The 17,563-nt window shown below is 38.5% G+C and overlaps 2 protein-coding genes across 2 annotated transcripts in view; one reads left to right on the top strand and one right to left on the bottom strand.

Moving 5' to 3' along the window:
* Nucleotides 1-900: 900 nt before the first annotated feature.
* Nucleotides 901-2,654, top strand: LOC134324643 (uncharacterized). The gene is made up of 2 exons (XM_063006546.1): nt 901-976; nt 2,287-2,654. Exon 2 carries the CDS (start codon nt 2,287-2,289, stop codon nt 2,518-2,520), a length of 234 nt encoding a protein of 77 aa, XP_062862616.1. The 5' UTR covers nt 901-976; the 3' UTR covers nt 2,521-2,654.
* A 6,192-nt stretch (nt 2,655-8,846) lies between these two features.
* Nucleotides 8,847-17,563, bottom strand: part of col4a1 (collagen, type IV, alpha 1) — an 88,325-nt gene continuing 79,608 nt past the window's right edge. Inside the window, exons 50-52 of the mRNA XM_063006605.1 lie at nt 16,617-16,731; nt 16,316-16,488; nt 8,847-11,496 (exon numbers count right to left, since the gene is read on the bottom strand). Of these exons, the coding sequence (XP_062862675.1) occupies nt 11,415-11,496; nt 16,316-16,488; nt 16,617-16,731 (370 nt within the window). The 3' untranslated portion in view covers nt 8,847-11,414. The remainder of the gene's footprint in view (nt 11,497-16,315; nt 16,489-16,616; nt 16,732-17,563) is intronic.

Raw genomic sequence — 17,563 nt, forward strand, 5'->3', positions numbered from 1 at the left:
CTTACTAGAACATAAAAAGCCTTAATAGACCTTAACAGACCTTAATACACCTTAATAAGTCTTAATGGACCTTACCAGACCTTACTAGATTTTACTAGACCCTAACAGACCTTACTGGACCCTAACAGGCCTTACTGGACCTTAACAGGCCATACTAGACCATAACAGACCTTCCTGGACCTTAACAGACCTTACTGGACCTTAACAGACCTTAACGGACCTTAACAGACCTTACAAGACCTTAACAGACCTTTCTGGACCTTAACAGACCTTACTATACCTTAACAGGCCTTACTTGACCTTAAAAGACCTTACTACACCTTAACAGGCTTTACTGAACCTTCACAGGCCTTGAAGTACCTTAATAGACCTTATTAGACCTTAAAAGGCCTGATTGGACCTTAAAAGGCCTTACTGGACCTTATCAGGCTTTACTACACCTTAACTGGACTTAAAAGACCTTAATAGACCTTACTGGACTTTAACAAACCTTACTGGACCTTACCAGACCTTACTTCACCTTAACAGGCCTTAATGGACCTTAACAGACCCTAATGGACCTTAACAGGCATTAATGGACCTTAAAAGATCTTACAACACCTTAACAAACCTTACTAGACATTAACAGGCCTTAATGGACTTTAAAAGGCCTTTCTAGACCTTAACAGGCCTTAATGGACCTTAACCCTTTACAGCCGGCCCATTCAAATTTCGAAACAATAATTTAGATGGCTTGAAGCCTTATATCTCCGCCGTCCAATCACTGATTGTAAATCTGAAAACTGCCCCAGGTAGCTGACAACCCAGGCTAAAAGGCAATGTTATTGGTCAAGCGGTTTGTGTCGTGGCTGGTTTGCATATTTAATGAGAAGGCGGATAATTTATTTTTTTCATTCGCCCCGCCCTCACACGGAGCGCTGCTGAGACAGTCGACTGGATAACAACACAGAAAGAGAAATTCTGTCAGTGAAATAAGGTAAGATTTATTTTAAAACTGTTTATTAGTGTTATTACTTTTCATTTCTACTCAGAAAACTTGGCTTTAATGGTAAAATTGTAATATTATTAGTGTTTACGCTTCGGAAAAGCCGAGGTGATTCTGAGAGTTGCGTTCTAAGTTTAGTCAGTCAGCTGCACAACTCTCCTTTCTGAATCGATTGTAATGTGTTTTATGTCCATCTAGATGGAAATAAATACGTGTGGAGAGTTTATCAGATACCTTTTTAGTCTCGTTTGTTTAGTAGTTTGTAAAGTATGCAGCAGTTTTACACAAATAAGTGATTAGTAGTGAACCTAAGCTAAGCTAAGCTACCGGAGCTGTTTGTTGCATCCTGCAGCCATGTGGTTTGAAAAGGCTGCTCTCAAACTCCAAAGTTAGATTTTATGCATGTAATCTTGAAATCAGTTATAGCTTACTTGTTTTACTTCAATACTGTCTAAAGTCTGCTTAGAAATCACCTTAGCTTTGCTCATAATATCATTACATTTTGCATTGCATGCATTTAGCATGACTGGCTAAAGTAAGCTGAGGCAGAAAGCATAAAGGTGTGGATAATATGTCAGTCTGGGCAATTTATAACCTTTATTTCCATGGTATATTTTATCTGTGGTAATTTGTACTTATAACAGAGAAATATTATTTTATCTATAAAATATTTCTGTCAAATTTGCATCATTTTCTAAAAAATTGCTGCATTTATTTGAAAGAGACTAAAGTATGCTATGCTACCATATAGGTGCATATAGGTAGATAACAAGTCAGTCTGGGCAATTTATAACTTCTTTTTTTACCATAATATATTTTTTTCTGTGGTAATTCTTACTTGTATCAGTGAAATATAGTTTTATCTATAAAATATTTCTGTCAGATTTGCATAATTTTCTAATGTATTGCAAGAGATATTTGAAAGGGACTAAAATATGGTATCAAACTTTTTTTGAAAGCTTTTTTTGAAAGCATACAGGTGCATAACATTTCAGTCTGTGACTATTTACAACATTTTAAATATAACCATAGAATCGAGTTTTGTCTTGTATTTATTGCTCCTCTTAGATAATTATTGTTTTATGTGTAAACCATGTGCCAGATTTGAGAAACTTTTGTCATATGTATTGGTTCAGTGTACTTGAGTTTACTTCTAAACATGAGCCTGTGGACATTAGCTTCTCTGGCAAAAACATATAGAGTATTTGTGATTGAATTCTACATATATGTAATTATTTTTTAAAATAACATCACTGTCACCACCTTTATTCACTGTAATCTCTTTCTTTTATTATTCTGAGATGGATGGAGACAAGGCTCAATATTCACGCCTTATGGAGTCTCTGAAGAGGAGACAGCGGCTAGGCCCTGACGAGCTTAGACTTATTGCTGAACATGACAGCGATGAAGATCATGAAGGCATGACCATTGAAGAGGAGGACTTCATGGACATGGAGCTCCTGGATGAAGGGGAAGAAGAGGATGAAGAGGAGCAAGATGAGCAGAGGGATCAACCAACAACCTCCTATCGGTAAATGCATGTATTCCAATAGTGTGTATTTGTAAATGTGTGTGTGTACATATATGCTGACAATAAATGTCAGCATTTGCACCCACACACACAATCAGGGCTGCCAACAAAAAGTTAAAATTAACAAAAGAGTACAAACTGAGATTATGATTTTTACTAATGTTTGCTTTCTTTTCTGGGTTTGGTTAGTCTTTCTTGTCCCATGTCAGGTAGGAAGCGGAAACGCTTTCCTGACTCTGTATCCTTTCCTTCCTATGCTGATGTAGACACAGAAGCACCAAAGCCCATACCATTTAATCCCTCTCGTCCAGTAGGCATAGATCTGGGAAGTGTGCGTAGGGCTGTATGGTCAGCCACAAGTACCTTGCGTGAAATAGACTTCTTCAAGTTGTTTTTCACGTACACCATCGTTGCCGAGATTTGCCAGTTTACAAACTCTAAGGGGTGGGAGCTTGTACTGAATAGGCCGTCTTATGCGAACCATCATGGGGCATGGGAAGAAGTGACCCCGGATGAATTCTACCGGTTTCTTGGGCTCCTTATTTACATGGGTTTCACGTCCCTGCACAGCATTCACAGATATTGGGGAACCAAATCTCTTCAGGGTTCATGGGCCAAGTTATTCATGTCCCGTGACCGTTTCAAGGAATTGATGGCAGCCCTCCATGTTGTAGATCCTGCCACAGAAAATAATCTTGATCGTCTTAGGAAGTTGCGTTACCTGATGGACCACCTCAAAACCAAGTGTCAGCAGCTTTTCCAGGCTAATGAAAATCTGAGCATAGACGAGAGAATGGTAAAATCAAAAGGTCGATCAGGATTCAAGCAGTATATGAAGGGCAAACCTACTCGCTGGGGTTTCAAATTGTGGGTCATTGCAACTTCAAATTCGGGATATACAGTGTATCACAAAAGTGAGTACACCCCTCACATTTCTGCAAATATTTCATTATATCTTTTCATGGGACAACACTATAGACATGAAACTTGGATATAACTTAGAGTAGTCAGTGTACAGCTTGTATAGCAGTGTAGATTTACTGTCTTCTGAAAATAACTCAACACACAGCCATTAATGTCTAAATAGCTGGCAACATAAGTGAGTACACCCCACAGTGAACATGTCCAAATTGTGCCCAAATGTGTCGTTGTCCCTCCCTGGTGTCATGTGTCAAGGTCCCAGGTGTAAATGGGGAGCAGGGCTGTTAAATTTGGTGTTTTGGGTACAATTCTCTCATACTGGCCACTGGATATTCAACATGGCACCTCATGGCAAAGAACTCTCTGAGGATGTGAGAAATAGAATTGTTGCTCTCCACAAAGATGGCCTGGGCTATAAGAAGATTGCTAACACCCTGAAACTGAGCTACAGCATGGTGGCCAAGGTCATACAGCGGTTTTCCAGGACAGGTTCCACTCGGAAAAGGCTTCACCAGGGTCGACCAAAGAAGTTGAGTCCACGTGTTCGGCGTCATATCCAGAGGTTGGCTTTAAAAAATAGACACATGAGTGCTGCCAGCATTGCTGCAGAGGTTGAAGACGTGGGAGGTCAGCCTGTCAGTGCTCAGACCATACACCGCACACTGCATCAACTCAGTCTGCATGGTCATCATCCCAGAAGGAAGCTGACGCACAAGAAAGCCAGCAAACAGTTTGCTGAAGACAAGCAGTCCAAGAACCTGGATTACGGGAATGCCCTGTGGTCTGACGAGACCAAGATAAACTTGTTTGGCTCAGATGGTGTCCAGCATGTGTGGCGGCGCCCTGGTGAGAAGTACCAAGACAACTGTATCTTGCCTACAGTCAAGCATGGTGGTGGTAGCATCATGGTCTTGGGCTGCATGAGTGTTGCTGGCACTGGGGAGCTGCGGTTCATTGAGGGAAACATGAATTCCAACATGTACTGTGACATTCTGAAACAGAGCATGATCCCCTCCCTTCGAAAACTGGGCCTCATGGCAGTTTTCCAACAGGATAACGACCTCAAACACAACCTCCAAGATGATAACTGCCTTGCTGAGGAAGCTAAAGGTAAAGGTGATGGACTAAACCCAATTGAGCACCTGTGGCGCATCCTCAAGTGGAAGGTGGAGGAGTTCAAGGTGTCTAACATCCACCAGCTCCGTGATGTCATCATGGAGGAGTGGAAGAGGATTCCAGTAGCAACCTGTGCAGCTCTGGTGAATTCCATGCCCAGGAGGGTTAAGGCAGTGCTGGATAATAATGGTGGTCACACAAAATATTGACACTTTGGGCACAATTTGGACATGTTCACTGTGGGGTGTACTCACTTATGTTGCCAGCCATTTAGACATTAATGGCTGTGTGTTGAGTTATTTTCAGAAGACAGTAAATCTACACTGCTATACAAGTTGTACACTGACTACTCTAAGTTATATCCAAGTTTCATGTCTATAGTGTCGTCCCATGAAAAGATATAATAAAATATTTGCAGAAATGTGAGGGGTGTACTCACTTTTGTGATACACTGTACCTTAGACTTTGATGTTTACACAGGCAGTCTTGATGGGCGCATAACTGATTTGGCTATAAAAGTGATCGAAGACCTTGTGCAACCATTTAAAAATCAAGGTCACACAGTTTGGTTTGACAACTTCTATACATCACCAACTGTTATGGTCCGACTTAAGGAGTGGGGAATCAATGCTTGTGGGACATGTAGGATTAATCGTAAGAAATTCCCAGTGGATTTCAAAGATGTCAAGAAATGGGAGCGGCAAGCTAACCGTGGTGATATGAGGTGGTGTAGAATTGACGGAAATGTCTTAGTTGTTCAGTGGAAGGACACACGAGCAGTTACATGCCTCTCTAATTTCCACAATGCTAATGATTCATCAGAGGTTTCTAGGATGGTAAAGAATGGTGCCACGTGGGACAGGAAAGTAGTCCGTCAACCAGCTGTAGTATAGGACTACAATAAACACATGGGAGGTGTTGACAGATCTGATCAAATGTTAAACACATACAATCTGCTTCAGAAAACTCAAAAGTGGTGGAAAACACTTTTCTTCCATTTTGTGGACATAGCCGTCGTTAATAGTTTCATTTTGTTTCAGGACTGGCATCATTCCAATCCAGCATCACGTTATGGGTTTAGTTCAGCAGGCTACAGCCAGATAAACTTTAGGGAAAATCTGTCGCGCCAACTTGCAGACATTTCTGTCGATTCAATTTTGCCATCTCAGCTTTCAGTAGCTCCAACCACTTCCTCATCGTTTTACGTCACCCACATTCCTCAGATAGAGCAAGTATCAAGAAATTGCTGGCTTTGCTACAAAAAATTCAAAAAAGAAAATAAAACAAAGATTGCATGCATGGCTCCTGAGTGCCAAGGTAGAAGATTTTGTTTAGTTGGCAATCGAAACTGTTTTCAGTCTTGGCATTCTAGCAAAGGAGATGAGTTTCGCAGTTAGACCTACACAGGGCTTCTGTCTTCTACTGTCTCATCCTTCCTCAATCCCTGTGTTTGTGTATATGTTCTTTGTTTCTCTTTCTCTTCACAGGTCAAAGTTCAGTGTGCATTGTTCATTGGAAGGAGGTAATTTGAGGTAATTATCCATTGTGCATTGTCTGTTAAATATTTTGTAGTGAATTTGTGGCAAAATGGCTTAGATGAGATTTGATATCCTGTTGCCTCAAAACTGTTTACTGAATTGTTCAATGATTATCCTGAACAAATAATTGCTTTTTCTTGTATTGTTGAATTGGATTATTTGAGAGTTTGTTTTATGGAGTGATGTTCTTCAATAGTGCTGAACTATATTGTATTGTTGTTTTGAAATTATTTATAGAATGAGAAGTGTATATAATTCTAATAAAAATCTTTAATGTTTTTGAACTATACACTTGTTAGAGTGCTTATTTTGTCAAATACATTTGATCTGCTGTCTTATTTCAAAAATATGGATGTTGACAATTTAGTAATAATTAAGAAAAAAGTACACTTTCATTGGTTTATAGTGTATGCTGACATTGGTAAAAAGTGAGGTGAAAAAGGAGCTACACGGACATTCTAAATTGCTAAATGACACCTTCTGCTAAATTGATCATAACTTTTGAATAGAAGATGATAGATTCAAAATTATTATCTTGACAAACGGCTCACAAAATTGCAAACATTTCATATGTTCTATATTGTTCTCTATATTGCACAGAAATGTGTTAAAAATGTAAGTTTTTATGAATTAAATAAAAAACGAGAGATTTTTTTAGGTTGATTTTGAAGGTTTTTTGTGAACATTTATTATATTACACTTGAAAAACATTCTGTTTCATATAATTTTAAAGAACTGATTCTCCTGGTTATAATGGTGTGTGTATATGCAGGGTTTTTTTTCATAAAAGTACACTTTCATTGGTGTATAGTGTATGCTGACATTGGTAAAAAGTGAGGTAAAAAAGGAGCTACACGGACATTCTAAATTGCTAAATGACACCTTCTGCTAAATTGATCATAACTTTTGAATAGAAGATGATAGATTCAAAATTATTATCTTGACAAATGGCTCACAAAATTGCAAACATTTCATATACTCTATATTTTTCTCTAAATTGCACAGAAATGTGTTAAAAATGTAAGTATTTATGAATGAAATAAAAATTGAGAGGTTTTTTAGGTTGATTTTGAAGGATTTTTGTATAGATTTGGTTATATTACACTTAAATAACCATACTGAGTTTTATATCATTTTAAAGAACTGATTCTTCTGGTTATAATGGTGTGTATATGTAGTCTATGCTACGTACGGTATTTACACAATAAGGTTTTTTCTATGACCATGTTACATAGTGTCCGAAAATGGAATGTTCCACTCAGGCATGAAAGGGTTAATAACACAATATGTTGTCAACATGATCAAAACAAATCAATTATGTTTCCAGATCAACAGAACTTTATCTCATCATGTCAAGATTTGATGATGTGCCTGGGACTAAATAAGATGCTAGGTTCCTTACTGTGGTGAAAAATCTAAAATATCAGTTCCAGAACTGCAGTTAATATAAAATGTACTGCTCCTGCATTAACATATAATAATGAAATATCTGGGTATGATGTCTCCAGGTCAAAAGTGGATGATGTTCCTAAGACTACAAAATATGCTTACTAGCTTACTGTGATGTGAAAGCTATCAGTTCCAGCACTTCGCTAGTAATGTTAATATTAAAAGTACTGCTCCTTGGATTAACATAAAATGTGAAATCCCTGGGCCAACACAACTGTATTATGTCCTCAGGTCAAGACTGGATGATGTTCCTGGGACTGCAAATTTGACAGCTAGCTTACAGTATCATTAAAGCTACAATATCACTTCCAGAATTTTGCAACTGTTAATATAAAATTTACTCCTTTTTTTCATCACTAACAAATACCAAACAACAGTCATACTGCAAATCTCTAACTCAAAACAAGTCAAGGTTACATGTGTTGTGACTTTCACTAAATGACCCAAAGAAAACCTTCAAGATGTAAAACAAAACTTTGCCATTTTTTGACATCAGACTATGTTATCAAATAACAAAACATCAAACTCCAAACATGTTAAACTTTTAAATATCGCCCTTTTCTACCCTATACCTAGATTACAGCTCCTTTATTTTAGCACCAGTTTATTTTCCATTGCAGAATTCACTGCAGCAGTTTCCCAGACACAATTTTTTAGCTTTTATTGTACTTAAAATGTAGCGAATTACAATTCTTAATACAAAACATACTAAAGTAAAAGTAAAATGACTGGTTGTAAAATCTACTTTAAAATGTACAAGTACACAAAAAAAACCTACTCAATTACAGTAACGTGAGTAAATGTAATTCGTTACTTTCCACCTCTGCAGCACAACACACACTAACACACCACCACCATGTCATTGTCACTGCAATGCTGAGAATCATTCACCACCTAAATAATACCTGCTCTGTGGTGGTCCTGTGGGGGTCCTGACCACTGAAGAACAGGGTGAAAACAGGCTAAAAAGGTATGTAGAGAAATAGATGGACTACAGTCAGTAATTGTAGAACTATAAAGTGCTTCTATATGGTAAGTGGAGCTGATAAAATGGACAGTCAGTGTCAAAACAAGGAGATGGTTTTAATGTTATTGCTGATCGGTGTATAATATGCTAATAAATGTAGCAAAAACAAAAGTGATGACAAACACTTTTGTCTAATATTGAAAGTAGTTTGAGGAATGTGAAAAATATGCAAAAAATAATGGGATATCATTGTTACTGTGCGTGTGCTCTAAAATTTGGCTACCTGGTATTCAAATGCAATGAAAAGGTCATTTAAAATAAGGTACACATAGGCAATAACACAGTAAAAGTAGAAATACTTTTATTAATTGACTTCAATACAGATGGGTGGGGGCACAAAGCAGACAAACCAAAAAGAAACATTATGCTTAACAATTCCATCCAGCTTTGTACTATTCCATGAATTCAACTGCTAAACAAATGCTTTTCATATTGCAATTGGAACTGCAACATTTACTGGAGAGTCAACATCATGTAAAGTCAGTAATGTTACATGAGAAAATACACTCATCTGATGTAATGTAAGCCTAACCAACACAAAGCAGGGAATGGGTGCACTGGAGTAGATCCTTCGAAGAGACCAGAGGGTCCTAAGAAATATTCACGTTTCTAAACCCTAAATTCATTCAAGGCAATATAAGATACATAAATATGCCTATTTACTTTTACCTCTTTTTTTTTTTCACAAAAAGTTTATGTACAATGGGTTCCTACAAATTTAAAGCTTGTAATGTCAAGTATATCAGTGTAAAATAGTATGTGCACATAAGCATAATCTTTGGTCTAGTACTTAATTACCAGGCACCTATGGTGACGATCATCATTGTATTTGGATATGGATTACTCACATAAAAACACAGTGGAAATACGCCCAAGATGCATATAAAACATTTAATTATAGTCCCTCAAACTAATTTAGAGCGTTGTAATGGCTGAAACACATGTAAATATATTTGTCTCTCCAGACAACCAAAGCCCTGCTAATTACATGGAGTGATATATCGTGTGGCTTATGACTGCAGTTGTAATGTTGCCTATAGAACACTAAATGCTGTTTTAATGTCCTACCTCTTTTGCATCAAACTGAAACAATGAACACAAGGAACATCATAAGCTGAATATGAGCATAAACTGAGCATGTGATCCATCATACAATTCCATTTTAATCTAGGTAACTTGATCTAATGGTTTATGCAAGTGGTTAAAACCTCATCAGGGTACCATAATGACACATGAAATGATAGTGTGGATTGGGTCTAAGATTCCAAGAACAGGAAACTAAAGACACCAAACAGGCTGTTACTGTATGCATGGAACCAGTTTTTTTTTTTAGATCAGTGATTGTAATTGTGCATCAGTTATTTAAAATATACACAATGATTTTAGGTACTTTTGGCAGCTTCAAGTTAGACTTTTTAGGTATTATTTGATTATTTACTTTAATTTTTAAAAAACCCAATGAACACTCCAAACCAGTCTATTTTTATGAGTCCCAGAAGTAGCTCAGAAGGCGGCAAATGCACCTTGCAACAATTTTTGGAGCAATGTATGGAAAACAACCATTCTTTTAACACATATATGTTTTACAACAAAATCCTCACTTCATGCCTTAGTTTGATGGTGAATGAATTGGCCACCAAAATAAGTGCTAATGCTTACTTTAAATGTAAAATCAAATTACAATAGAATTTTTTATAGCACATGAAACCTAAACTGTGACTTATGAGGCTCGAAGTCTGGATGTGCTATTAAACTACATTGTTTAGAATTTGTATTAAGCAGCACAGTAGTTAAAATTTATTATCCTAAAGCTTGATAACTTTATTTGGCTTTTGTCTAAAAGTATTTTGGACAAACTACTGCATTTTTATTCTCTGTATGCATTTTAAATACTTGCAATTGTCACTTATCTTGTTACTCCCCAACCTTCATAGACATGGGTGCGTGTGTTCAATATTTACTGTGGCAAATAGCAAATGGTTTTCAATAAGTGATCATTAAGCACAGATAATCCACTTTGTTAGACTGCTTTCCCCTTGAATAGAAATAACAATAACATTCCAGAAAGCTGCACACAGATTTACGTCTATAAAAGCATACAGTGCTAAATACTACAATTTCAAATAATGTGCCATATCCAATGATGTCATGACTTGGTCGACATACTGAAGATGTTCAAATGCAAAATGTGCCGTTGGTCTCTTTAGAGTCTTGTCTTAAAGCCTCCATAAATAACGAAATACGACGACAATAAATGCATTACCTGAATAGATTATGATAACATGATGTTAATACAACAGATGTGTATTTACAAAAGAGCTTACACTACACCCTGGCTGCTGTACCACATACAGGGGATGCTAAAAACATAACTTAAGGTTTAGTACTAGAAAATAAACCAATTATGATGTGACAAACTGCGTGAAAAAAAGAGATAAACATGATACTTACATAATGTGTGTTGTTAAGTAGAATGAACAAATTGATCAATAAAGCAAACATAACAGTTATATTTATTAGAACCTGATTTCTGAAGCATGTAAAATAACAGCCTGTTTACTAGTAGATGTATTCAGTGCAATTGCAAACAGGAGTCATTTATTTAAGAAAGACAATGAAGATGTTAGTGTAGTGTTCTATAGAAAGCAAAAGCACCAGCAGGTCTTAGGGTCTCCTCGTGGTAGATAGTGAAATCTGAGACCTGCCTGTTTGTTTTATTCAGCATTCGTAAGTCTAATTGAACACTTCTTAAAGTCCATCTCCTCTGTCTCTGACATAGCACCATGCTGTGTTTTTGTAAAACTGGAACGTTAAAACCAAATACAGACAAAGGATTGTGATTGTTTTTTAAGTCCTCTTCATACATACTTGGCACCTGCTGATTTGGGTGCGCAGACTGCCGGCCTTTAGAGTAGCAGGTTCAGGTTTGCTGTAAAAACACATGAATGCCGATTAAACTTAGCAAGGAACTAAGCTTTATTACAATGTCTAAGCAACTACACAGATAAGTCATCTAGAAACAAAATATAAAGCTTTTAGGTGAGCAGTATACACCATGTACACAGCAAAAACTGGAGTGTTTAAATTTCAGAGTTAAACATTTGATTTTCACTCTCAAAGTGTCATTTTAACATATTCGGATTTAAATTGTATTCAGTGTTGGAGTTATTTGGCAGAGTTGATTGGATCGGTGTTAACCTAACTTAGATTAACTTAAACTCCGCCCATGCATTTACATTTAATTAAACTCTGCCCATGCTTTACTTCTTCGGTTGGAGAAAAGGAGACGATGGTGCCATTTTCCTCCTCTCAAGTTTACGCGGTAAGTGTAATTAATTCAGTCTTAATGTATACATTGATGATGATATTGTCAGTCTAAAACATAGCTGTACTGAAGGATGTGTGTGTGAGAGTGAGAACGTTTCTGTTGTAAGTACGCTGCACAAACTGACTGCAGCTGATTGCTGCCACTTAAGTTACATCAGCTGCTTTTGGTCCTGTGTGATTTTTTTTGTTTGCGTGTTTAGCCGTCTAGTCAGCTAGGTTGGCAAGCTAAATGACTTGTTTTCTCCCTGCCTGATGGGGAACTGTGTACTGTGGTTGTTTTGTGTTCTTTTTTCAATGATTATTCTGGGCAAATGGTTAACATATTGGTGGCTCATATGATTGATAATCATGGGTATGTGTGTTCCATATTCTTTTTATTTGTGCCAAATAACTGCATGACAATTGCATAAATTTAAATTTGATATTTATTTAAAGATTTTTCAGCACCACCAGAAACTTGTTAATGATCCAGGCAGAAGTGCTGAAATCCTTTCCACCTTCCCAAGATTTCTGAATACAAAAGGATTGGTAAGTTTGGAATGATGTTTATACTGGGTTGAAATTAAGCATTTAATGTAGTAGTACAACTAGTAGTTTAAACTTAATTCTTCATTAAAGGCTGAACAAGATTCTCCTGTTTTGATGACAAGACGGAATGCGTTCTTCAAGCCGAATATCATACAAGAGGCTCACTTCAACACTAGAGCTGCGTCACATGTTGCAGAAAGTTCACCAGGAAGTGATCTTGAGTCGACATGTGTGTTTTGCGTGTTTTAATGCATTTGCTATAATTTTCACCTCTCATAACTTTGTAATTATAGACTAGTTTATACACTGGACAATCATTGTCTGTTTACTGTTCTTAATATACAGTGTATCACAAAAGTGAGTACACCCCTCACATTTCTGCAAATATTTTATTATATCTTTTCATGGGACAACACTATAGACATGAAACTTGGATATAACTTAGAGTAGTCAGTGTACAGAGCTGGTGGATGTTAGACACCTTGAACTCCTCCACCTTCCACTTGAGGATGCGCCACAGGTGCTCAATTGGGTTTAGTCCATCACCTTTACCTTCAGCTTTCTCAGCAAGGCAGTTGTCATCTTGGAGGTTGTGTTTGGGGTCGTTATCCTGTTGGAAAACTGCCATGAGGCCCAGTTTTCGAAGGGAGGGGATCATGCTCTGTTTCAGAATGTCACAGTACATGTTGGAATTCATGTTTCCCTCAATGAACTGCAGCTCCCCAGTGCCAGCAACACTCATGCAGCCCAAGACCATGATGCTACCACCACCATGCTTGACTGTAGGCAAGATACAGTTGTCTTGGTACTTCTCACCAGGGCACCGCCACACATGCTGGACACCATCTGAGCCAAACAAGTTTATCTCTCGTCAGACCACAGGGCATTCCAGTAATCCATGTTCTTGGACTGCTTGTCTTCAGCAAACTGTTTGCGGGCTTTCTTGTGCGTCAGCTTCCCTCTGGGATGACGACCATGCAGACCGAGTTGATGCAGTGTGCGGCGTATGGTCTGAGCACTGACAGGCTGACCTCCCACGTCTTCAACCTCTGCAGCAATGCTGGCAGCACTCATGTGTCTATTTTTTAAAGCCAACCTCTGGATATGACGCCGAACACGTGGACTCAACTTCTTTGGTCGACCCTGGCGAAGCCTGTTCCGAGAGGAACCTGTCCTGGAAAACCGCTGTATGACCTTGGCCACCATGCTGTAGCTCAGTTTCAGGGTGTTAGCAATCTTCTTATAGCCCAGGCCATCTTTGTGGAGAGCAACAATTCTATTTCTCACATCCTCAGAGAGTTCTTTGCCATGAGGTGCCATGTTGAATATCCAGTGGCCAGTATGAGAGAATTGTACCCAAAACACCAAATTTAACAGCCCTGCTCCCCATTTACACCTGGGACCTTGACACATGACACCAGGGAGGGACAACGACACATTTGGGCACAATTTGGACATGTTCACTGTGGGGTGTACTCACTTATGTTGCCAGCTATTTAGACATTAATGGCTGTGTGTTGAGTTATTTTCAGAAGACAGTAAATCTACACTGCTATACAAGCTGTACACTGACTACTCTAAGTTATATCCAAGTTTCATGTCTATAGTGTTGTCCCATGAAAAGATATAATGAAATATTTGCAGAAATGTGAGGGGTGTACTCACTTTTGTGATACACTGTATGTCTCTTCATTGTTATCTGGTCACTACTGCACTTTAACTGTATTATATGTAAATAATCTCTATCTTCTGGTTAGATGCTACTGTGTTTCGTTGGCTCTGTACTTGTACTCTGCACAATGACAAAGTTGAATCTAATATAATAATTGCAGTCTTTTTTGCATTAATTTATGCATTCATTATTGTAGAGTTTAAGATTTAGTTTGTTTATTCTCTGTTTCAAAGTTTATCTGATTTAAGGGAAAATATGACCAATAGATAGACATTTCAAAACTCAACACCTCTCTGTAAAAGTATTAAATTTGATGAATTTTCCATCATTTGATTGTGACTTTGTCTTCAGCCTATGACCAACAAATGGCCTGTTGTTGCTTTCTTGCATCTTTTGCATCTTCCACCGCCACCACCAGGAAAATTAAATGTTATTTTTGAAAATTATTTGGTGTATTGGAATTAATTCTTCTTATTATTATTAGAATAATTTAGGGAGTTAAATGAACACTACTGAAATGGTAAAATATAACTCAGAGCATTTTTTTTTTTTTTTTTTTTTTTTTTTTTTTTTTTTAAAGATAGAACCCAACAGTGGTTGCATAGCAGAGCCTGGATTTGAACCACCAATCTGCCGGTTGATAGCCCAAAGCTCTACCCACTAGGCTACCACTGTCCAAGTTCAGCCAAAGTTTGTACTCCCTTAATTACTTTAACTCTGTTTTATGAGTTAAAACAGGAACTCTGACAAGGTGTTGAACATTTAACTATTTTGAAAGTGTTGATTTAATTCTTAAGAGTGTGGAGCTATATAAACCCTGAAAAAGTGTTAAAATCAACTCTGTGGGAGTTAATTCAACACTGGACTTTTTGCTGTGTATAGATTATTGATTTAGCATTCAGTATGTTTTTTAGTAGTTTTTAGTAAGAGAACTTGTAGCTGTTATATTTGACTAAACCACGCTTGGTTTTACAAACCCAGTTCCAAAAAAAGGGCAGTATGTTAAATGAAAATAAAAATAAACCATTGTATTTTTTGGAATATGTTATGATGTTTTTACCCTATCAACATTATTGATTTTTGTAAATATATACTAATTAAAATATTAATACTTGGCGCCCAGGTTGTGCAGCAGGATATTCCGCTAGCACACCAGCGCCGAGATTCTGAACTCCTTGGTTCAAAACTCGGCTTTGCCACCAGTCGGCTGGGCGCCATCTAGCGAGCATAATTGGCAGTGCCTGCAAGGAGGGATGACCGGAATATGTGGGTGGGGTCTTCAAACGCTGTGTAAGGACCCTGAATGGCGGATAGAGGCGCCTGTGCAGAGTGTGTTTGCCAGGACAAAGATGAAAGGGACCATCCTGACTGTTACAAAGGCAAAGATCGAAGCCAGTGTCTATCATGGTATTGGGGGTCTCATTGTCAACGGCATGGGTAGCTCTTATACCTAGCTCTTATGTAAGAGCACCACTAATACTGAGGAGTATGCTTGCATTAAATAACAACAAATGCGTCCATTTAGATGACACATTTTTTTGCAATATTTTGCGTTCCTCCCAATTTTCCTCCCAATCTAGTCGTCTTCAATTACCCGATTGCACTATGCTTCCTCTATACTGATGCTGATCTCCACCCTGGTTGAGGAGAGACGAGACTGACACACACACTACTACTCCGACACGTGTACAATAGACGACATTTACAGTAGCCGGTTTTCACCTGCACGAGGCGAGTTCATATGCGGATCAGCTTTGTGCACGGAGAGCCACACCCTGATCCTCATTATCCCTTGACACTGTGCAGGCGCCATCAACCAGCCATTAGAGGTCATCCGGCACCCCCCATGAACAACAGCTAATCGTTGTTCGTATAGGCGCCCAGCCTGCTGGATGGCAGAGCTGAGATTTGAACAGACAAGTTCGAATTGTCAGCTCTGGTGTGCTAGCGTGTTTTACCGCTGTGCCACCTGATGACACCTTTTTAGGTATGTCCCATTTTTTTTTATTTGCATGTTTGCCCACTGTTGCATAGCTTAATTGCCATATCAAGCAAGAATGTAATATATCAAACAAAAAGAAGATTTGCAAATTAGTGCGGTCTGTTTCTATTAACAATTTATTAATTTTGTTTTTCATTTTTTTCTGTAATGTTTTGTTTACTGATCGGAAATCATTTACTGTGAAAAATACGAAATAGCAGAACTAAAAAACACACGTACCGAAACATTTGTTCATCATCAATAGTGGCCAACCAGAAGCTATAGGAGTTGGCATAGTAGTTACAGGTGCCGCGGCCATGACACTCGATGAAGGGAGCAGAGCGGAACTCCTCCAGACAGGATCCAGGGGAGGCCAGAGCCTGACCCGCCCCCTCAGCCCCAGCACTGGTGTACTGAAAAACAGGGAAAGCAGAACACACTGATTACTGGAAGAAATTATATATATCTATAAATTGTATATATGTATATAAATATAAAAAAGGGTGTTTGAGTGTATGTCTATGTTTCTTGTCTTTCTTACCATGACAAAGGAATATCCAATCCACAGGGATGCCCAACCCTGAGGGCAGGATGGAACTGCAACAGTCTGACTGTGCACAGCAATCACCATGGCTGGAGCCTCACACACTGCACATCTATGGCAGAAACATACAGTGTATCACAAAAGTGAGTACACCCCTCACATTTCTGCAGTTATTTAAGTATATCTTTTCATGGGACAACACTGACAAAATGACACTTTGACACAATGAAAAGTAGTCTGTGTGCAGCTTATATAACAGTGTAAATTTATTCTTCCCTCAAAATAACTCGATATACAGCCATTAATGTCTAAACCACCGGCAACAAAAGTGAGTACACCCCTAAGAGACTACACCCCTAAATGTCCAAATTGAGCACTGCTTGTCATTTTCCCTCCAAAATGTCATGTGATTTGTAAGTGTTACTAGGTCTCAGGTGTGCATAGGGAGCAGGTGTGTTCAATTTAGTAGTACAGCTCTCACACTCTCTCATACTGGTCACTGAAAGTTCCAACATGGCACCTCATGGCAAAGAACTCTCTGAGGATCTTAAAAGACGAATTGTTGCGCTACATGAAGATGGCCAAGGCTACAAGAAGATTGCCAACACCCTGAAACTGAGCTGCAGCACAGTTGCCAAGATCATCCAGCGTTTTAAAAGAGCAGGGTCCACTCAGAACAGACCTTGCGTTGGTCGTCCAAAGAAGCTGAGTGCACGTGCTCAGCGTCACATCCAACTGCTGTCTTTGAAAGATAGGCGCAGGAGTGCTGTCAGCATTGCTGCAGAGATTGAAAAGGTGGGGGGTCAGCCCGTCAGTGCTCAGACCATACGCCGCACACTACATCAAATTGGTCTGCATGGCTGTCACCCCAGAAGGAAGCCTCTTCTGAAGTCTCTACACAAGAAAGCCCGCAAACAGTTTGCTGAAGACATGTCAACAAAGGA

The sequence above is a fragment of the Trichomycterus rosablanca genome, chromosome 12 (assembly GCF_030014385.1).
Source record: "Trichomycterus rosablanca isolate fTriRos1 chromosome 12, fTriRos1.hap1, whole genome shotgun sequence".
NCBI classification, from domain to species: Eukaryota; Metazoa; Chordata; class Actinopteri; order Siluriformes; family Trichomycteridae; genus Trichomycterus; species Trichomycterus rosablanca.